Source organism: Colius striatus, chromosome 10 (genome assembly GCF_028858725.1).
Source record: "Colius striatus isolate bColStr4 chromosome 10, bColStr4.1.hap1, whole genome shotgun sequence".
Classification (NCBI taxonomy): domain Eukaryota; kingdom Metazoa; phylum Chordata; class Aves; order Coliiformes; family Coliidae; genus Colius; species Colius striatus.
The window spans coordinates 18307623-18327936 of record NC_084768.1 but is presented as its reverse complement, the minus strand read 5'-3'; the positions used below and the strand labels follow the sequence as shown (position 1 = coordinate 18327936).

The 20314-nt window shown below is 44.6% G+C and overlaps 1 protein-coding gene across 1 annotated transcript; it reads left to right on the top strand.

Moving 5' to 3' along the window:
- Positions 1–251: 251 nt before the first annotated feature.
- Positions 252–19334, top strand: TMCO1 (transmembrane and coiled-coil domains 1). Its single transcript, XM_010198714.2, has 7 exons — positions 252–389; positions 1801–1878; positions 5286–5345; positions 8770–8816; positions 9455–9522; positions 12896–13040; positions 18997–19334. The coding sequence occupies exons 1-7, from the start codon at positions 320–322 to the stop codon at positions 19093–19095; spliced, it is 567 nt and encodes a 188-aa protein (XP_010197016.1). The 5' UTR covers positions 252–319; the 3' UTR covers positions 19096–19334.
- The last annotated feature ends 980 nt before the right edge of the window (positions 19335–20314 follow it).

Sequence of the window (20314 nt, the reverse complement as noted above, 5' to 3'; positions counted from 1 at the left end):
TCGCGGGAGCGGCGCTGGGGAGGGAGGACGTTCCCCGGCAGGGGCAGAGCAGGCGGCGGACCGCGGCCCCGCTCCCCTCACAGCGCCCGCCATGGCAGCCGCTCCGCCTGCACTGACAGCCGCTCCGCCCAATCAGAGCCGCACCTCGCCGCGCTCTCCCCGCCTCTCGCTCAGCGCCGCGGCCATTGGCTAACGTCGTCTCCCGGAACTGCGGTCCTTTACTTCCGGCCGTTGCCAGGCGACGTGACCCGAGCAACTTCCGGGTCGCGGGTTGCATTTCCGGGATCGCGGCGGCGGTGCCGGGGCGGGTGGGATCACAATGAGCACCATGTTTGCCGACACCCTCCTCATCGTCTTCATCTCCGTTTGCACCGCGCTGCTGGCCGAGGGTGAGTGCCAAGTTTCGACTTTCGGCCTGTCCCCCTCCGCGGGCCGGCTGGGGCCTGTCCCAGCGGGGCTGTGGCGTAGCGGGGAGGCCCAGAGGCTGCTGGTTGCCTGTGGCATGTCACCCCTGAGGGCTGTTAGGTTAAAAGGCGGGATGGGGGTCTCAGGAGAACGGAAGGGAGAGTGGGTGTCGGAGGAGGAGCAGCACGGGAAGGGCGCGAAATGAGGCGCAGTTGTTCGGGGCCGCCTGAGGCCCTGAGCTTGGAGGCCAGTGTAGGGAGAATGGAGGCACCCCGGCAGACGGCAGTGAATGGCTCTCGAACAAAACTAAGCGGTGGGAAGTGGGCTCGTTCCCTCGAGGAAGGCTGCGTGAGGACAGGCTGACAGTTTTCAGTGTGCCTGAAAGAGGACACTGGTGGCTTTCTGTAGCTCTTTTGGCAGAATGTGAAGAAATCGCCTTCTTTTTGCAGTGATGGTGCCTTAAGGTGCTTGAATAGGCTTTTTAAATGGTAAGGTGGTGACAAGTGCAGCTCTTTAAGGATGAACTGAATAGGTACCTTTTGGGGTAGTTGAAGTCAGAGGCTGTTCCTCCTTCCTGTCACTGAGCTGTGTCCCAAAATCTCCCTCACCCCAGAGCAACATGACACTGTCTCTGGGCATTCAAGGGCAGGGAGAGTCCTAGGTGGAAGATGATACTTGCTTTTTTAGTCACCCTATTGCATTGTATTTGGGGTTGGATGGTGTACACATCCATTGTCTTTCACAGCACAAAGTTGTGTTGTCCTCAGCAGCATCCACAGGGCTCACTTCTCTGCAGCTGATGGTTCCTGGGATGTAGCAGCATCAACCCTGTTGTTCAACCAAAGCTTAAAGCTTTGTGTAGAAGCTCAGATCAAACTGTTCACAAACCACTGGTTCCACACTTGTGGCAGAACTTATTTTGAATGATCTTTGAGTGCGAGGAGTTGGGCTGGAAAACTTCTTGAAATCTCTTCTAGCCTAATATCCCTATTTGCCTTTTCAAAATGTGCTCCTACTAACGGGCAGGTCCCAATAGAAGTGGAAAATAATCCTTGGCCTTAATTAGGTGCTGTGAAAGTACAGAACACAAAGTTGTTGACTGCCTTAATCAGCTTCTGGCTCTAAGGTGAGCAACAGCTGGTAAATGTGAGCATGAAGGAACTGAATGAGTCCCATGCTCAGTAAGACAGCTGGTAACTTCTGAAGTAATTAGTTTTATAAGCAACATTGCTTCATTGAATTTGAAGGAAAGTGATGATGTAGCTTGCTGGTGCTTTTTGTTTTGCCAGGTTATAATGTGGTTTTGTGGACATATGATGTGTGGTTTTTGCATATGTGTTTGTTAACTTATATCCCTGTGATCACAGAGTTACTTGCTGAGTATCTTGTTTTCAGGTATAACTTGGGTGCTGGTATATCGAACAGACAAATACAAGAGATTAAAGGCTGAAGTGGAAAAACAGAGCAAGAAATGTAAGTACTTTTCAGGCTTTAGAGAAGGTGTCTGGCAGCTCCTGTTCCATCCTGCTTTAGCAGATGACACATTGAATAGTCTGCACTCTGAGAAATTCCTGCTAAGGGAAAAGAACTTTCTTCAGCTTTGATCTCTTAGGAGACTAATTTTACTAGTTGCATTAATCTGTACTGAGATGACTTCATTCTGTCCTTAATTCTTGTCTTTTGCTGGAGGGAAGGTTAGTACAACCTGTTACCTTGTCTGAATTGCCTCCCCTCTTAATGGAGGGCAGGAAGGAGTAAGCGATAGCACTGACATCTCTTGTTTTTTTTTTTTTTCCTGAACTAGAGGAGCTAGTGACTGTATATGTAGATTCCTTCTTTAGATGCCTGAAATAAGTTCAAAGATGCAGTTTCTGCTTTTCGAGGCCAATGGAGAATTTGAGATCTGTAGTGAGAAAGAAGTAGTGTTGAATAATGAACACCATGAGAGGAAAGCATAATATGTAAAGAGTAAAAGTGATGATTAATGGTGAGGAATGGTAAAGACAAAGTCATGAGGGAAAGCTCCTGCACCGTCAACTGGAGTAAAAAGAAATGACACTGCTGTAAAGTGTAAACAAATAGAATTGGTTAGAAAAAAAGGGCCCAGGTGACTTCCACAGAGAGGTATGAGAGGCCTGGGAAGGGTTGAACAAAGGATGAGAGAGGAAGGAAAAGGGAGCAGAGAGTCATCAGTCAGAAGACACTCATCCAATAGTAAGAGGAATGGTAAACAGGAAGATCTGAGCATGGAGTGCTTCAATGAACCTGTCTGTACCAGAAGCCAAGGAGCAGAGCAGAAATTCATCTGACCTTTCAAACTCAGTATATGCACCCTATGCCCACACTTGCAGCAGCCAGAGGCAGCATACAGCTGGAGTTGTTGAGCTGGTTTTACCTTAACAAAATTTCACTGTGATGTCAGTGCTGTTGCTATGTGAAAAAACAATATTGCCGAAGTGTGCTCTTTCCATCTTAGCTTATTCCAACCTTCCCCTGGGCTAAATAAACCAAAGAGATGAAGTATAGTCACGCTTATGTCACCGCTCCTAACTTAGGGGCTTTGTCACCACAGCAGTGTTGGATGGGGATTATGTCTCTGCCTGCCTCACTTAAATCCCACTTGGCTGACAAAAATGTATAGGATACAATTAACTCCAGAAGAGCAAGTCAGAGGAGTAGTTGAAACCCAGCTGAAAACTTAGAGTTAAATGTGCTGTGGAGCTCTGAAGGCAGTTAGCAGGGTTTAATCTCTGAGGTTTAATGATTACTGTAAGAGTTTAATACTATTTATTTTCATAGCTCTCCTGATATGTAGGCTATGATCTGTGAAGGGAAGGATGTGAGGTTCATGCATCTCAATTAGTTTCTAACCTCCTTGTTTGATTCTCCACGCCCAACAAAAAAATTAAAACTGAATAAGGAATCTCTAAAAATTCAGCTTTGACTTTTTTTTTGTGGGGTTTTTTCCCTCCTATGCTAAGGACAGCTGGCTGACCTGATGGCTTATAGGCAACTTGCAAAGTAGATCACTTGAGCCACACCTTTCAACTGTTATCTAACACATCTGGAACAGGAAAAAACACATTTGAGACCTTTAAGCTCTCCCATGGGAGTAGTCCTTAGGAGCTGCAAAAACAAACCAGCTAAGTAGTGTGCTTGAGCAGACATTGTTACTCACTGTCCTTAGTTTCATCTCTTCCTGTCCTCAGTCTACATTGAGCAGCACAGCATTGTTTGAAACTGCTGCAGAGATTATAGTGAGTGTCCTGGGATAAATGTAGTGGTAAATTTGCAAGTATGAAAGTTATCTCTAGAATTGCTGTCATGTATGTACCCACAGACAGGCCTGCCTGGCAGTTATTTGTTCTGCTTAAACCATAAGGGAATTAGGGCCGTAGAGCTCCTCAGTTTTTGGCTTAAGGCTCAATAGCTTTGTCTAGAGTGAAGCTGGGCTCTGGAGGAGACCTCTTTTTAGGGCTGGGGGCAGTAGATAGGCCTGAAAAGAGACAAAGTGTTCTCCAGTTTAGACTTGAGGGCCATAGGGTTATTTGGGATGGGGTTGGGATGGACTGGTTGGACTCTCCCAGCTGGATTGACATAAGGAAGGCCATGGAGAGAGCATTCTTTGAACACTGGGTGCATTGTGTCATCTGGTACCTCTCTCCTACATTCCCTCTGAGCAGACTTCTCTGTTTTCTCCCCACTGTGCTAGTCTGCCCATCAGAGATGTGCTTGTTCTTTGGAAGAAACAAACTGTCTTACTACCTGATCGGGGAAGAAATCATGTTTAGGTATCTGTCTTGCCTGGGCTAGTGTGGTTCTCTTGGTGTTTGTGACTGACTTGCGTATTGCAGACATTTCAGAAGGCAGCACAGCAAATCCTTGTGTGACTTGAAAGGATGTCTGTCTTGATTTCACCTGTGCTTTTAAATCAAAGCTAGAGCATTTGTGCTGAGCTAATACTTCATATGGGAGAAAAGTCCTAATGCTCAGCTCTCCAAGCTGGTTCTGTGAGCTAACAAGAAGCCAAGTCTGTTTGTTGGTAGAGTAGATATGGTGCACAGAAGAGTTTAGGGTGAAAAAGAGCTGCTATCAGTCATCCTTTATCATCCTTGCTTCTTGTGGTACTCTTGTTATAGGTCTTCAATTAAAATGTCTCTTCCTTCCTGAAAAAGCTCTTCTTGCTGTCAGCAGAGGAGCATTTGCAGATGAGCAGCCTATTTACTGTGTTATAAATTCACTATGCAGGCTTGGTGTTATCTGCTTTTGCTGCAGTGGCAGTCGTTTGCAGATACTCGGTGTGTGTCTGATTTGAGGTTTTAGTAACTCAGAGCTTGGGCTTCTACTTCAAAAGAATGGAAATGCTCCAGTGCTAATTAATTGAAGAAAGAAGAGGCTGTGGCTGACTGCTTGGACAGCATTTCCCCTGAGAATGCCTGCCTGTGAAGAAGGGATGCACGAGAACACAGGCTTTCCTATATTCTGCTTCCCACTGCAGATCATCAGGAGCAGAGCTTACCACAAAGCTCTTTTCATTTCACTTGCTGAATCAAAAGTACTGTCTAGCACTAATGACAAATCAGCAATGGTTATTTGGGCCAAAATTGTCCCTAGACTGCTCAGTTAACAATGTAATGGGTTCTTGATAGAGTTTGAAGTTAACCCCTTGAATATTCTGCTATCCAGGGGTTTTAATACACTTTTTGTTTCAAGGGATTGGTGGTTTGTGATTTATTGATTCTAAATATGTTCTGAGCCATGCATAGCTTCCTTCTAGGCCCCTGTTCTCTAAAGGCATTAAATGTTTTGTTAAGTGTGTGGAAAGGGATGTTGGTATTCCTATGCAAAAATGATGGAATATCTTTCTTTTCATTTGGCAGTGGAAAAGAAGAAGGAAACAATCACTGAATCAGCAGGCCGACAGCAGAAAAAGAAAATAGGTAAGATTGGGAGAAGAGTGTGGTGCCCCAAGAGTGGAAGTGATTATCCTTTCCTTCCTTTCAAAACTATTTATTCAGAGTGGTGCTAGAGCTGATTCTTGGTCTGATAACTGGAACATGAACACTTTTGCCTTATTCTTCCAAGACAGGAGGCATCTAGCCTCCTGATGGCTTTAGTTAAACCCAGAGAAGAGCAGCATCACCACAGAGGAGCAGCACTTGCTGTGTTTCTCTCTGATTTGAGCCTCTATCTGTGAATTACTAACTTCTGTTGTCAAAGCTCTTTGCTTCAGTGCACTGTCAGCTTTCAATGTCTATATAACTGTATGAGTGTGATTTTATTTATCTTTTTTTTTCCTCACTTGAAGACTTCAGAGCTGAAGCTGTTTGCATGTTAACTGTAACTGTGCTTAGATTAAAGTTTGATAAAACATTTTTGGTCAATTTGAAGTATTTTATTTTTCCATTCATTTTTCCTTCTCAATACTCTGAAGTCTTTCTGGGTACAGGTAAAACTTCAAGTGCTCAACTATGTAGGAACAACATGGTAGGTGTTTAACGGGTGTGAGCTTGAGAAGGTTCTGTTATCTGCAGGACTCAAGTAAAACATGCAGCAAAGCTCAGTTAAATTATTACAGAAATCGTGACAGGAACACTTCTGAGTGCTCCTGGGAGTTGATTTCCTCATTCCTCTGTAACACCAGGTAGCTGGATTAGTCATTTGATCTGTACAAAGCTTGGGAATAATTATAAACATATCTTCAAACAGTTTTTCCTAGGTAAAAAACCTGTTATCGCTGGACTCTTGAAGGGACGGGAGCCAAAACTCTTCCTCCTGCGCATTTTCAGTTCTTAGTTTGGAATAATCCGTGCATCGGACAAACACTTCTTGGTGGATAAGGCAACTTGTTAATGTTACGTGCTATTGTTACATATGGACACTTCTGAATGTGTGGCAATGACTTTCTTTGCAGGGCACCATCCAAGCTATGTTCCTAGCACTTGTACTTGGACTAAACTAATAAACAGCAGAATCTGAGGAATTCAGATGCTCCACCATTCTTTTTATACACTGAAATAATCTTGTTTTGCAAATGAAAAACAAAGCACAAAGGGATTAAGAAAAGAGCTTAGGAAATGACCACTGAATTTGTTTGCTGTCATGCTTGCTGGCCAAGCCTAAGGTACTAAGGCTGATTTTTTTATTTTGTTGGGTTTTTTGCAAGTGCTGCATAACTTCTCATTTGTTTTCAGGCAAAGCCGATTTCTTAGTGTTTCTGAAAAAATCAGGCACTGAATAGCAAGCTGGACATCCAGAAAATGACTCATAGCTGTTAACTGCTTTTGAAATCTTTGATCCCAGTAACTTACTGGATGTCAAATCATTCTGTAAGATTGTTGTAACAGCAAATTTACTTGTCCTGGAATTCCTTTAAATGTTACTATTCTAGTTTAAAAAGGAAAAGAGCTGAGGATTTACAGCTAGTCACAGCCATGGTACAGACCTGCCTCACTTGCCATCTGTTTTGTGCACAAGATAAGGCAGGAGGTGTGTGTATGATATTAACTTGGTTGTGTAAGGGATGAATCATGCATATGCACAGGGAGGTAGAGTGAAAGTTACATGAGAAGGCTTAATTTGGTGTTTCCTACTTAGCAAACTTCTTATTTTTAAGTGTACAGTGAACCAACTTCAGTCACATTGTGTCTAAACCACCTTTCACACTGCTAGAACGGGACACCTGTAATATCATACTGAAGCTTTCTGTCATTTCAGCTTAAGGAGTGTGTTAGCTTAAACTTTGTTACTACATTCTGTGTCCATGTGCTCCTAGAAGAAAAGTCAGTAGCATTCCCAGGACTCCACAGGACTGCTGAGTAGACAGAAAACCAAACCAAAAAACCAACACTGACAAATCATATTATTGCTATATCCCTCTGTCCTTGTGGTTTGTGTTCCTGTGAGCAGATTTAAGATGATTTTGGACTTCAGAGAGTGCTGCTTGTTGACTCAGACCTCTATGCCTCTACCCAGCTGTATAGCAAAGTACTTAAGTGCTGCTTATGTATGTCTTGGGCAGGAACAGACCATTTAGGTCGGGTGGGAAAGCACCCAGAGCCTGATGGGTTTGCATTTGTAGAAATGGGTGAGAAACAGATCGGGGGATCAGGGCTTCATTCTTTGTAACCTTTAGCCCATCTAAATAGATGGTTAGTTAGGGAAAAAACAAGTGTTTGTGCCAAATGTGATCCCTAAAAAGCTGGCAGGTGATTAGTGAAATGTCCCAGAACAAAACTCTTCACCTGGGTCAGGAAGCAGGTGTCTGGAAAGTTCCTGCCAGAGGAGTAGTTAGGAGCAATTGAAAACGTTAATGAGGAGTCTAAGAAATTGGGTCAGGGTGTTGCTGTTGCTTTTTGTAAATGTTAACTGTGAGTTACTGTATTTAGCATGTGAGAACTGTTGATTTTCTGTGCATGGGGCTCTTGTACTGAAACTTCAGCAGGAATCCACTGGACAACTCACATGCTGGATAGCCCATGACAATCCATCTGCATCCTCCTCTTCTTCATGCAGACTGTTATTAGAATATTCATCGTCCACATCCTTACTTCAGCTAAGCCCTGGCGCTGGATCCTCAGTCTGAGAGGATCACAGTGGACAAGGGACACTGGGAACTCAGGACAGGTGACAGGTGGTGGATAATGCTTGAGGCCAGAGCAGTCCTTCAATGAGGGCCATGGAAAAATGCTCTCCCAAAAACTGTGTATCTTTGGAGTTTGTGAGGACTTGAGGATGGGCTCTATTTCAAAAGTAGTATGTTAAGGTATTCTCTGCAAAGCATGGTAATGCACTCATTCCTGAAATGAGTGTAGAAAACATCTTTCCACTTTGGAGAACTTTTTGGGTGTGACAAAAGTCCACAATTCATCCCCAAGGCCAGTAGGATGTTAGCTTTGTTGAGGTGCAGCTCTCTGTGTATGGATTCAAAGTCCCTTCTGACACCTCCAAAATGAAATCCTTATAGAATGTATTTAAAATGGTGAGCCTGGTGCACAGCAAAATGAGACTGCTCTCTTTTGGAAGAGAGGTGAGAGAGAGGCACTGGCTTTGTTTTCTGGCAGCATTGCTCACACTAATGTGTTGGTTGAGTTGACAAATTTGACATTCTGTGCATTTCTTTCCAAAGTGCTGACTGTGTGATTCTAGCCTCCTCCTCTTTTGTTCCTGCTTTGCTGCATGTTGCTGTGGTGGAAAAGCACTTGGCTATGTATAGCTTTATACTGTCTGGCATAGAGAGCTGGAGTTGGTTTTGGAAGTGTTATTTGTTTGGAGAGACAAGAAGGTTAAGTCTTCCTGGAAATGAAAACACTCTGGTTTCTAGGTTGGTATAACTGATTATAACTGTTGTTTTTCTCTTTCCAGAAAGACAAGAAGAGAAACTGAAGAATAACAACAGGGACCTGTCAATGGTAAGAAAATTAAAGCCGGTTCCTGACTGATGAAGATTTCAGCCTGATTTCAGCCAGATTTTTTCAGCTTTTCCAACAGAAAGACTTTGTTCAATTGGCAGACATAGCAGCTTTTACTTCTGACAGGTCCTTCTGGATTATCTCTTAATAGCTGCAGATTTCAGTGTGAGCCACAGTTCTACAGCAGTCACTGCCTTATCTCATGCCCAGCCTTAGCTATTTTCAACTTTATAAGCCTCCATATTTTTTTCCAAGTAGAGTTAATTTGTCTGACTTCCTCTTGTAAGTTTTGTCTTAATAATGATCCCCTGCTGGTGGGTTGTATAGGCTTAAGGAAAAAGAACCCAACTTGTAGAAGGTAACAGGACAATTCTTGAGTAGTTTTTTTTCTTTTTTTCTCTGAAGCAGCTGTTCACATCAGTGGTCCAATCTATGGCTGCCTTTATACCCAGCTGTTGGCCAAACTTCTCTTTGTCAGTTCTTCGGTCACTTTTACAGTCCTTGTAGCCTTCTGGGTAATTTTTTTTTTCCTTCTAGATTCCAATGATGCTGTACAAAGCCTGTTTGTAAGGGTGTGAGCCCATAATCCCTCAGTGTAGGCCTGTTGTTTTGATTGTCTCTGACCTTTCTGCTTGCAGGTTCGGATGAAATCCATGTTTGCCATTGGCTTCTGCTTTACTGCCTTGATGGGAATGTTCAACTCCATGTAAGTATCACCTTCCTGGATATTTATTCAATTTTCATGGTGAATATAGTCTCCATCTTCCCTCTGTTACCTGAAGTGCTACAGTGACAGAGTCCCTCCAAGACCTGTAATTAATCTGTATTAAATGGATCAATATTTCATATGAAGATGCAGTTGTTTGGTCACCACATGTGTATTTTACAATCTGAATGTAATCCAGCTGAATAGATTACTTTGATGTAGATACAACTCTTAACATCCTTTCTGCTTGAGAACATCTTGATTAGGACAAGTTTGGTAGATGTCAGGCAAGTAGCTACAGTCTCCAGCTACTTTGGCTTTGTGACCAAAGAATGCTCTCTCAAGCAAAACTGGGTCAACTCCCCCTGAGCTATAATTGCAGTTTGTTGTTGCCTTACTTAAGGTGATCACAGTTAAGATATTAACAGGTCCAGGCATGGGCTCTAGTCTTCTTTTGCTTTAAAAATGACCTGGAATAGCTTTACTTTAAAAAAAAAAAAAAAAAGCCTAAACTGGTTTCCGGGGTACAGAGAGCTTTGTGTCAAAGCTGAAGGACTGTGTTTGACTTTTAAAATCGGATTCAGTCTTGAAATGCAAACTTGCCAGTGGCTGTTAAATCCCAAGATGACATGGGTATGGTTAGCACAGCCTTTGGGAGGCTGCTTAATATCTGGGCAATATACTTGTTCTGCAAACAAGAATTTATGTTCTTGGGTACCAAAACCTTTTGCCTCTGTACTGACAGTCCCCAGGATACAGTCAGCTGTTATCTCATTGCAGATCTGAGGGTGGATAAATTGCAACGAGGCAGGTAACATAAAACCAGAAGTGCCCCTGTGTGGACTTGCTATTTATTCAGCTTAGTAAGACTTCAGCATCAGGCATTCTCTGGAATGCTGTGAAACTGAGCAGAGGAACACAACACTAAAGGACTTAAATTTGCATCTAGCCTTGAGTCATTGGTGTCTCATTTCACTGCAGCCTTGAGCAGGGATGGAGGTGCATCGTGGGTCATGTGCCCAGCAACATAGCATCTGTGGGAGATTTATAGTGCTGTATCTGAGCCCTTCAAGTCCTTGCCTAGCAATTTAGCTGCACTACAGACACCACCTCTGCCCCGAAGCACTCTGAAAGCCAAACTTAACTTCCACCCTACTCTGCTCGCTTTCCTAGAGTAGGACAGGGCAGTTCAGAGTGTGCTATGACTGATGAGTGTTACAGGACTGGAACTTCATGAAGAGTTTTAGGAAGAAACTGATTTTGGTTAAATCCTGTATGTTTCCTCCTTCCATAGATGTTGCGCAAAAAAATCAAATCATTAGTTTCTTCTCCTATAAGACCACCAAGTTTATTTGACAGGTTCCTCTTTTAAGGTTTCCTGCCCACAAAGACCACGTACTAGACACAGAGTTGATGTGAAGCTTTTGGGTATATTTTTCCTTTAACTTTCTCTTCCTTTAGAAGGAATCTGAACATGATCAACAGGACTGTCCGGGGAGCTCACTGATTGTTTGAATTGAAATAGCTTTCTTGCTAGTATTTGAGGCTACTGAATAAAACTCTCTGTATTTGTCTGTCTGGCCTTTGGGACTAGTTAAATTTGTGCTCCTGCTCTTGGTACAAAGTAGCTAGCATGTTTGTATCGGAATGGCAGCTTTGGGGTGTTGTACCTGTACTGTCTGAAGCTGGTAGAATATGGGTTGATGGAGCTGATTCTCACTTATGTATTGACGTACCATAAAGGTCAGCTGCTTGTCTCAGGAGGAGAGTACTTCAGTTGTGACCCCAGGAGGCTCTCTCTGGGAAGCTATCGCTGCCAGCTCATCCATGGAAGCACTCTGGGTGTGGTGTGAAAAGGAAGAAAAGGGTGTCTGACACCTGCAGTGGCTGTAGTCTCTTTGGCTTGCCTTTCCTGTTCTTGAATGAGTTCGTTCCTCTAGGGGGCAAAAGGAGTAGGAATTTAATTGAAGTAGCATGATGTGCTGCCCTTTGGACAAGCACTCTGCAGACTAAGCACCTCACCTTTGCCAAATGCCAGCTTAGCCAAAATGGAAATTGCTGTAATGACTAGCTCTGTTCCTTAGAGTGTCAGTAGCAACGGGGATCATGTTGGAAGGGTAAGTGTCAAGAAGGCTGATTTCAACAGATCTTCATGCTGTGTTGAAGCAGCTCAATGAGACTGTTGTGGCATAAAAGGTATGTTAGGGCAGTGAGATCTGTGGTAGTGGCCTCCAAGCAGATTTGATATCTCTTGGGAAAGAAGTTGTCTTCTGCGTGTCTCAATTTTTCCTTGACAGAAACTTTTTAATGCAATCAGTTTTCAGCTTACTCCAAGTGGTGTGTTTCAGTACCCCCTTCATAACTGTGAAAACCTGCTGGAATGAAAAGCAGGTACCTCGGGGTGCTACTGCTGAAGTACTTGTCATTCTCACAGCAGGAATAACGCAGAACTTTAAGCCACTGGGGGATGTTACAGGGAGATAAACATCCGTTCCTAGCTCTTTTGCCAAACTGCCTGTGAGATGTAAACAAAACTGGCGTGTGTTTGAGCTGTAGCTGTGTGAATGCACCTCCACAGGAAAGAACGCTCATTTAGGATCTCTTGAAACAAGAAACACCTGTTAGAAAATCAGTGCATGCAGGGAAAATAACATCCAAGTATGCACATGCTGATGAGGCATCATACACACTTACTTCAAAAGACTGGGTTGACTGTCTGGGTTGGGAGAAATCTTTGCAAACTGGCCAGAATTCACACTCTGCCTGATGCCCTGGAATGCAGACCTGGAGGAGTTCCAGCAGCAGGAGTACATGGTATCGTCCTGCCTCTGCTCTGCTTTTGTCTTCAGAGCTAATGCAGACAAGACTCTTGGTATTAAGGCATTCTATTGGTGGCTCTTATACTCTTAGCACAAGAAGAATTCATTGCTGCTCTAGGAAAAGGTGTCTTTGGTTTATGCTTTGCTTAAAAAAATGCTCTTTTGCTTAAAGCAGAGTCCATCTTCTTACAGTAACTGCAATACAACAGGGTGATAGTCATCCATCTGTTATTCAAGTGCTGACTCTGTTCTGGAAAGTGATCTGCTAAATGTGACTTTTAAATAAAATACACCACTAAACTGCAAAACACCAACCAACATTTTTTGAACCAACAGCTTCTCCAGATGGTCACTTAAATCACTATGAAACACTCTGACTATGGCAAAACCATTACTGAGGGAGCCCTGCTTACCCTGTGGGTGACTAGGTGTGGAGGGCTTGATGAGAGAGCTGCATTTAGCCTCTTTGGTGTAGTATATGTAGAGGTGGACTGGAGAAGCCAGCATGACTTTTTAGCCTTCCACATCGGTCTTATCTCTTATCTCTTCTCCAGATTTGATGGCCGAGTGGTGGCCAAGCTCCCATTTATCCCACTCTCGTACATTCAAGGGCTCTCCCATCGCAACCTTCTGGGTGAGGATTACACCGACTGCTCCTTCATCTTCCTCTACATTCTGTGCACAATGTCTATCAGACAGGTGAGTTCACTGCTGTCTCTCTTGCATGCCTGGAGCGGGGAAAGCATGTCTCCATCCCTAAAGAGGAGTCTTTTACTGCTGTCCAGTTTTGCATGTATCTTTGATCCTTTTTGTGGTTTCTGTGTTTGCCTTTATTCCTATGCTTCATATTCAAAGCAAGTTTAACTTGAGATCATAAACACAGCCACTATCCTGGACCAGTGTGCAAGACTTGACTGGAGACTTGCACTAGGGCTCTAGGAAAGTGTTGGCAAAAATGGATTCCTTCCTTCTGTTTCTGTGTTTGACTTTTTGGATTGCCATGCCAAGAGATTTTCTTCATCAGATGCCAATCTAAGTACAGCTTCTTAGTAATTATCACTTTTTTAGAAATTATATGGGAGAAGTGTAGCATCTTCAGGGTCTTGGTGGCTTGAGGTTCTACAAAGGTTCAATCTATGAATTTGCTAGAGGAGTGAGGAAAGAGTTAAACCTATTCTTTTGGGTTTGTCCTTCCTGTTTTTGCTGACAGCCTGATTTTTTTTTTCAGGCTTAAGAACTTTACCTTTGGTGTTGACTCTCTCCTGGTGTTAGGGATGTGACACAAAAAAGGATCTAGTACAATAGGCCAAGAGTAAGCTGCACATAGGTCCCCAGCAAAAGTGGTTAGCCTCATCTTTTCAAAAGAGGAGCATCAGTGAGGATAAACAAAATGCCTGTTGAGGAAGGCTCACTAGCAGCTTAAGTGGCAGAATGGCTGGTGAGGACAAGTGTGCCTTCTCATAGCAACCAGAAGTCTCACTTGCCAATTTCCCCAGAGAGTGCTGGGGATAAATCAATAGATTCTGGGGACTGGAGGAATGCTGCTGTAACTAGCTGGAAATTATCTGCTCTTCTGTATTTATATTTCCTTTTTCTTTGATTCACTTCCTGAATTCTTTTCTCCTTGACCGACTCTGTTGCTTTTCCTCAGGGCTGCCAAGGGACTTAGACTTAAAGCAGACCAGCAGAAGGAAGTGGCGTGTTATGCCAGCTGCTGTAAGAAGTTTGGATGAGCTTGATGGAGCAGCTTAGAGAGTTCCTTTAGTCACAAAGTGCACACTAGTGAATCGACTTCTCCATAGCCCTCTGTATCAGGTGCTTGTGTTGAAGGTCTGTGTCTGGTCCTCTGAAAAAGCAGATAAAAGCTTCAGCATACCAAAGCCCAGGAGCTTCCTCGTTCTGTTTGCTGCAAGACAAATCTTGTTTCACTTCCCAGTAACTGGAGCAGTATTTTCTGCTTTGAAAGAAACTTTTTAGCTCTTGGGATCATTCTCCTGAAATCCTGGGATGCTGTGATCTTATGCTGTTCCTTCAGACCATCTTGTCTGGTCCTGCTCTGTGTTACTTACCATACATGGAAAGCTCTTTCTTTCTAATGTTGCAGACTACTATGTGAAACGAAATACCACCCTTGCAAGAAATTTCTGTACCCATTGGGTTGATTAGGGAACTCCCTTGCTGGAAAATCCCCTATGGGTTTGGGGTTTTTTTTGTCCAAAGATATGATTCCTGTGGTTAAATTCTATTCAGAAATGCTGATCTGTTGGCAGTGAGTTGGGCTTTCAAGTGAAATTCTGGGAGAAAAATTGCTGTTGTGTTTGAGAGTTCATGCTGATGGCCCTGTGGAGGATGGAGGTTACTTTATTGCTTTCAAGAAGGCTGATTTTGCTCTGAAGTGTTAAAGTGCAGTCTTCATAGTGCTGCCTTATCTATGTGATTGTGGTTAATTATATCTGCAGTTCTTGAGCTGTTAGCTCAGGTTCTTCCTCTGTGCTTCATGGAGGGAAAGGCAGAGACCAGTCACATTAGTTTGTGCAAAAACTAGGAACTGAAGCTGTGACTACTGACATCCTACTCTTGGCTTTATTGCTACTTGAAGTAACCTAGGTGAATTGGGAAGAGGACTTTGAAAGGCAGCAAGAGGCCAGGGAGAGAGGAAGGACTTAAAATAGTGCCAAAGACTTGCTTTTAGTTCTTTCGTGACCTTGGAGGTGAAAGCTTTGTGACCCTTTATGTTTGACTATGTGCAAAAGAGGAGAGCTCAGCAGGTCAGCTTCACAACAGCTGTTAGCCCAAGGGAGGAGAACTGATGTGGGAATCTGGTGTGATGCTGCTGGTGCTAGAGGAGGAGTGGACATTTGCCAAAAGTCGGGGAACAGGTTGCAAATGAATGAAGGAGACTGTACATCCCTCAGCCTTCCATTAAATCCTGGAGCTGCCCGTGAAGGGATCAAAGGCAGGGGAAAAGAGACATCCCTGTGGAGCTCAGAAGTAGAACTTTTGTGTCGGGAAAAATCAGTGAGCTGAAGGAGAGTATGTGAGGGTGGAGAGACTAACTGGACAGTGATTAAACTGACATTAATGGGATGGGCAGCAGCAGCATCAGACAGTCTCTTCATGTGGACCTCAGGCATGCAGGGGTGATAAACTCTTCAAACAGTGACTGGGAAGCTTGCTGCTGTGACCTGGCCAGCATCTCCCAAAATAGTCACCTCACAGTGAGTAACTTCCTTTGCGCTGTTCCCAGCTCTCCCTGGCACGTAAATCCTGTCCCCTAGTTCCTCCTGCCTTCCTGTTTGGAGAGAGGAGGGTTGCTGGGAGAGGCCTTCCAAGGGTCCTTGAGCTGTTGGGTTTCAGCTGGGAAAGTCTGCCGCTGGGCTGGGCGGGAGGCGTAATGTCAGGGTTACATCCTCTGTCCATGCTCCTGTTTCTGAGCTCCCAGCCCTCACCTGTGCTGTTTGTGAAGAGGAGTATGTTGCTGTTCCTCAGGCGTTTGCTGGTCTTCACTTCCCTTTCACACACGCCTGAACTGTAGATTAGGCTCCTTCCCTCTGAAATGTGTCCCCAGTGGGAAGGGGAGCCAGCAATTATCCCTGCTGCCAGGAGTGCACTTTCCCACACAGCCTGATCTTGGGGCAGGGAGCCACTAGCTGCCTTGTCTGTGAGGCCCTTTCTGGGTTTGAAGACAAACACAGAAGAGGCTCCTGTCATTCCTGCAGTCATTTGAGAGAAGTTCAGAAGAGCTCAGATGAGGAATGTGGGTCACTATATCTTAGTTTTCCCCTCTTACTCCTGAAGGTGATGGTCTTGTTTGTGTCAGAATTAGGCTCTCCAGACTTCCTTGTGCAGTGTGGCCCACAGCAGACAGTACAGGCTTCTGATGGACCTTGCCCCAGCACTGTTGTTTCCAGATCTATCTATAGACTTCAGGATTGCTGGCCATCAAAACTTGCTCTGCAGCTAGTGCAGGAGGTTAGCCACCTTCCACAGCAAGGACTGGACTACTCTGGAACGGTAATGCTAGACAGTGACTGTAGTCTGGAATCCACACACAAGCTGTCATCTCTCTTCCTCTTAGAACTGTTCAAGCAGATGGAGTAAACTTTAACACCACAGTTCTCTTCTCTTGTTACTTAAAGGAAGCATGTTTCCTTGCTTCCAGGGATGCTCTGCTAGGTTCTCTACTCTGTTCCAGGGGTAAGCCAGTAAAAATCTGGTGGGATCCTGGTCCTCCCTGCTGCTGACTCTGCAGCACCCTCTGGTGTTGTCGAATCTGTCCCTGAGCTGCTTTTTGTTTACTCCTTCCTGTCCATCTCTTGATGAGGAAAGCTCTGAGAAGAGGAACCACACAAAGGAGTGTCCCACAGTGAAATGCTCTCATATATATTCAATTTCCAAGTATCAACTAGAGACTGATTTATGTAGGTGACAGACTAAAGCTGATGTAATTCCTTTTTGAAGTGTTCACCTCCTCTCGTGCTTGTGTGTGGGTTGAAATGTTCCTTTCCATAGTCTCCACCTGGAATGATTTGGGATTTTAACAAAAATTAGCTACTGTGGAATGACGGAACTCTGCTTTTTTTTTTTCTTTAATTTGCTCTCCTTCCATGGTCAAAAAAGACAAGAACTCTGTGACCTTGCTATCTGACCTACTCTGACAGTTATTTTGGAGAGGACACTCAGGTTTGAAGAGAATCCTTCCTCCTTTTGTTATCTCAATTGCCAGGACTCAGCTGGTGACAGGAGGAGGACAAAGTTGTTTTCTTTTTTCCCTTGCATCAGATGTCTTTGTTTTGCCAGCACTGCATAGCAGCATCTTCAGCTGCAGTTGTTTACAGTGAAGGATGAAACTGAAAGCTGGTAGTTCTTTGTAGTTCCACTGTTGCAAAATTTAAAAGGAATTTCATAAAAAATCAAGAAAAACATTAAAATATTCTGCTAGGAGTTTTTAGGCTAATGCCTGGCTCTGCTACTTGATTCTTTCCTTGTCTGTTTTCACTGAAGCACCCTGCTTGGATGCAGATGAGGTCATCTCAGTAGTCAGGTTTGGGGTTTTGTTACCTATGTCCTGTTATATTGCATGTCTCTACCAAACCATTGTTCTGTCTGCATCACCAGCATTCATGCTAATTCTGTGCCTAAGCTCCTGACTTGAACTTGGCGCACACTCTGGTTGCCATGCTGCTGACACAAATTCAAGCTGCATTAGGAGGGAGCCTTCCTTGCCAGCTTGCAGACCCTCGGGCTCTGATGACCACCATCTACAGTCACTTCTGGAACTTGTGAGAACCAAAGGCTGCTTTGGTTCTGCCTGTGAGCAGATGTTGAGAACCTGCTCTGTGTGTGCACTGCAGTTAAATCACAACACTGACAATTGTAGGTGGATTTTCATAGAATTGCTTTGGTTGGAAAAGACGTTTAAGATTGTTGAGTCCAACCTCACTAACCTCACACTGCCAAGCCCATCACTAAACCATCTACACAGCTTTTAAATGTCCCCAGGGATGGGGACTCCACCACCTCCCTGGGCAGCCTGTGTCAGCATTTAACAACCCTCTCAGTGAAAAAGCTCTTCCAAATCTCCAATATAAACCTCCCTTGATGCAACTTGAGCCCATTTCCTCTTGTCCTATCATTTGTTACTTGGGAAAAGAGACCAACCCCCAGCTCACTACAACCTCTCAGCCTCTTCTCTGGGCTGAACACCCCCAGCTCCCTCAGCTGCTTCTCATTAGACTTGCTCTGTAGCCCTTTCCCAGCTCCATTGCCCATCTCTGGACATGCTCCAGCACCTCAGTGTCCTTGTAGTGAGGGGCCCAGAACTGGACACAGTACTTGAGGTGCAGCCTCACCAGCACCAAGTTCAGGAGGACAGTCACTTGGCCCTGCTGGTCACACTACTGCTGATACAGGCCCGGATGCCATTGGCCTTCTTGGCCACCTGGGCACACTGCTGGCTCATGTTCAGCCAGCTGCTGACCAACACTCCCAGGTCCTTTTCTGCCAGGCAGCTTTCCAGCCCCTCTGCCCCAAGCCTGTAGCGTTGCCTGGGGTTGTTGTGGCCCAAGTGCAGAACCTGGCACTTGGCCTTCCACCATTGGCCCTCATTCCAGCCTGTCCAGGTCCCTCTGAAGAATCTCCTTGCCCTCAAGCAGATCTATGCTTCTGCACTGCTTCATGTAATCTGCAAACTTACTGAGGGTGAACTTGATCCCCTCATCCAGATTGTTGATAAAGATGTTAAATAGAACAGGCTCCAGCACTGAGCCCTGAGGAACACCCCATGTGACTGGCTGCCAACTGGATTTAACTCCATTCACCACCACACGCTGGGGCTGGCCACTCAGACAGTTTAAACCAACCGTTAAACCAACCTGTGTGCCAAGGCATTAATGAGGTACCTACCTGAGGTGGAAAAGTTGGCCAGCTCTAACTGCAGCCATTGTGGATGGTTGTCTGGCTCTGTGCTAAGCTTTTTTTGAACTTACAGGGATAGAGGTCCAGTATATAGTAGCTGGCCTGGCTATGTGGGTGAGAACTTGAATCTGTTGAAACTAGTGGGAAGGTTGTATTTGTAAACAGAGTTGAGATTTCTTTCTCTGCCTTTCTTGTCATGGTCTGACACAGTCCTGCTCTCCTGTTCTTGTTTTTGCAGAACATCCAGAAGATGCTTGGTCTTGCTCCTTCCCGGGCTGCCACCAAGCAAGCAGGGGGCTTCCTCGGCCCTCCGCCTCAGGCAGGGAAGTTCTCCTGAACCACAGTTACAGCCTTCACAGGAGGTCTGAGCAGTGCACAAGACTGCCTTTGGGAGGTAATGAGATGAGATTCTGTGCCAGGCTTCACATGTCCAAAATCAGCCTGTGCACTATTGGCCACAGTCTTGGAAACATCTTCCATCTGGAGTATTCTACCAGCAGCTCACCAGACCGAGAAAGTTCTCAGAAGATAACTTGATCTTTTGTTTCTGAGAAATAAATGGCATGGGCATGTTTATTTAGATGTCTCTTAATTGTGCTTTAGGACAAGCAGAAATACATTGATGTAATGCAGTCAATGTAGGTTGTGGGATGCAAATCAAGTCGGATAGCAAGAGTGACAGCTGCAGAGTAGGCTATTTGGAAAAATCGGAATTCTCATGCTATAAAGTGACTCTCCTGTCTTAGCCATACTGGCTAAAGCCTTGGGAGCTGTGCAAGTAGGTGTGCTTAGTTCTCCCTTTGCAAAACTTGCTTTTGGAGGTGGCATGTGTTCCTGGGTGTAGCACGTGCTTCTGGGTGTACTGTCAGCCTATGTCTTCCTGCCAGAATACAGCCCCACAGAGATTTGTGCCATTAGGAAGCTCCTGTAAAAGTTGCTCACTTAAGCAGAATTTGCTCAGTTACAGAAACAAACCTGACCTTCAGACTTGAGTAACCTGTTAAACTATGTCAGTACCCTCCACTGCTAATAACCCTTTGTTGCCTGAGCAGTTACAACAGCAGCATTTTTGTTCATGCTCCTTAGTTTACTGCTAAACAGACTGATTATCAGTATGCATCTTAAAAGGCTTCTTGCTTAGGCTAGGAAGCTCTCTACACTATCATCTGCTTCAATCTTGTTGGCTGGAACCTGCTGACTGGATTTAAAAGGGGTAAATAAATCTTACTGCCACTCTCTAGTTAGGCTGACAGGTTTTCTTGAAGCCTGTGGTAGCCCTAGGGGCTATTGATTTCCTGCTGCTGTGACCAGAGTTTTATCATGCAGTACATCCTACTGCAGGTTTTTGACCAGATGCATGGCAAGGGGATAAATGTGAAACACTGTACAGCAGTGTGGAGCACTTGTGATACCATATTAAATACTAAATGTTGGATGAATTCTCACTAAGTATGGGGCACATTTATAGGATTATTTAAAGACAAATAGTGAGTGTGGAACCTCTGTTCAATGTCCTACCTCTCAAAAGTGAGTATTTGTCAGGTAAAGGAAAGCAT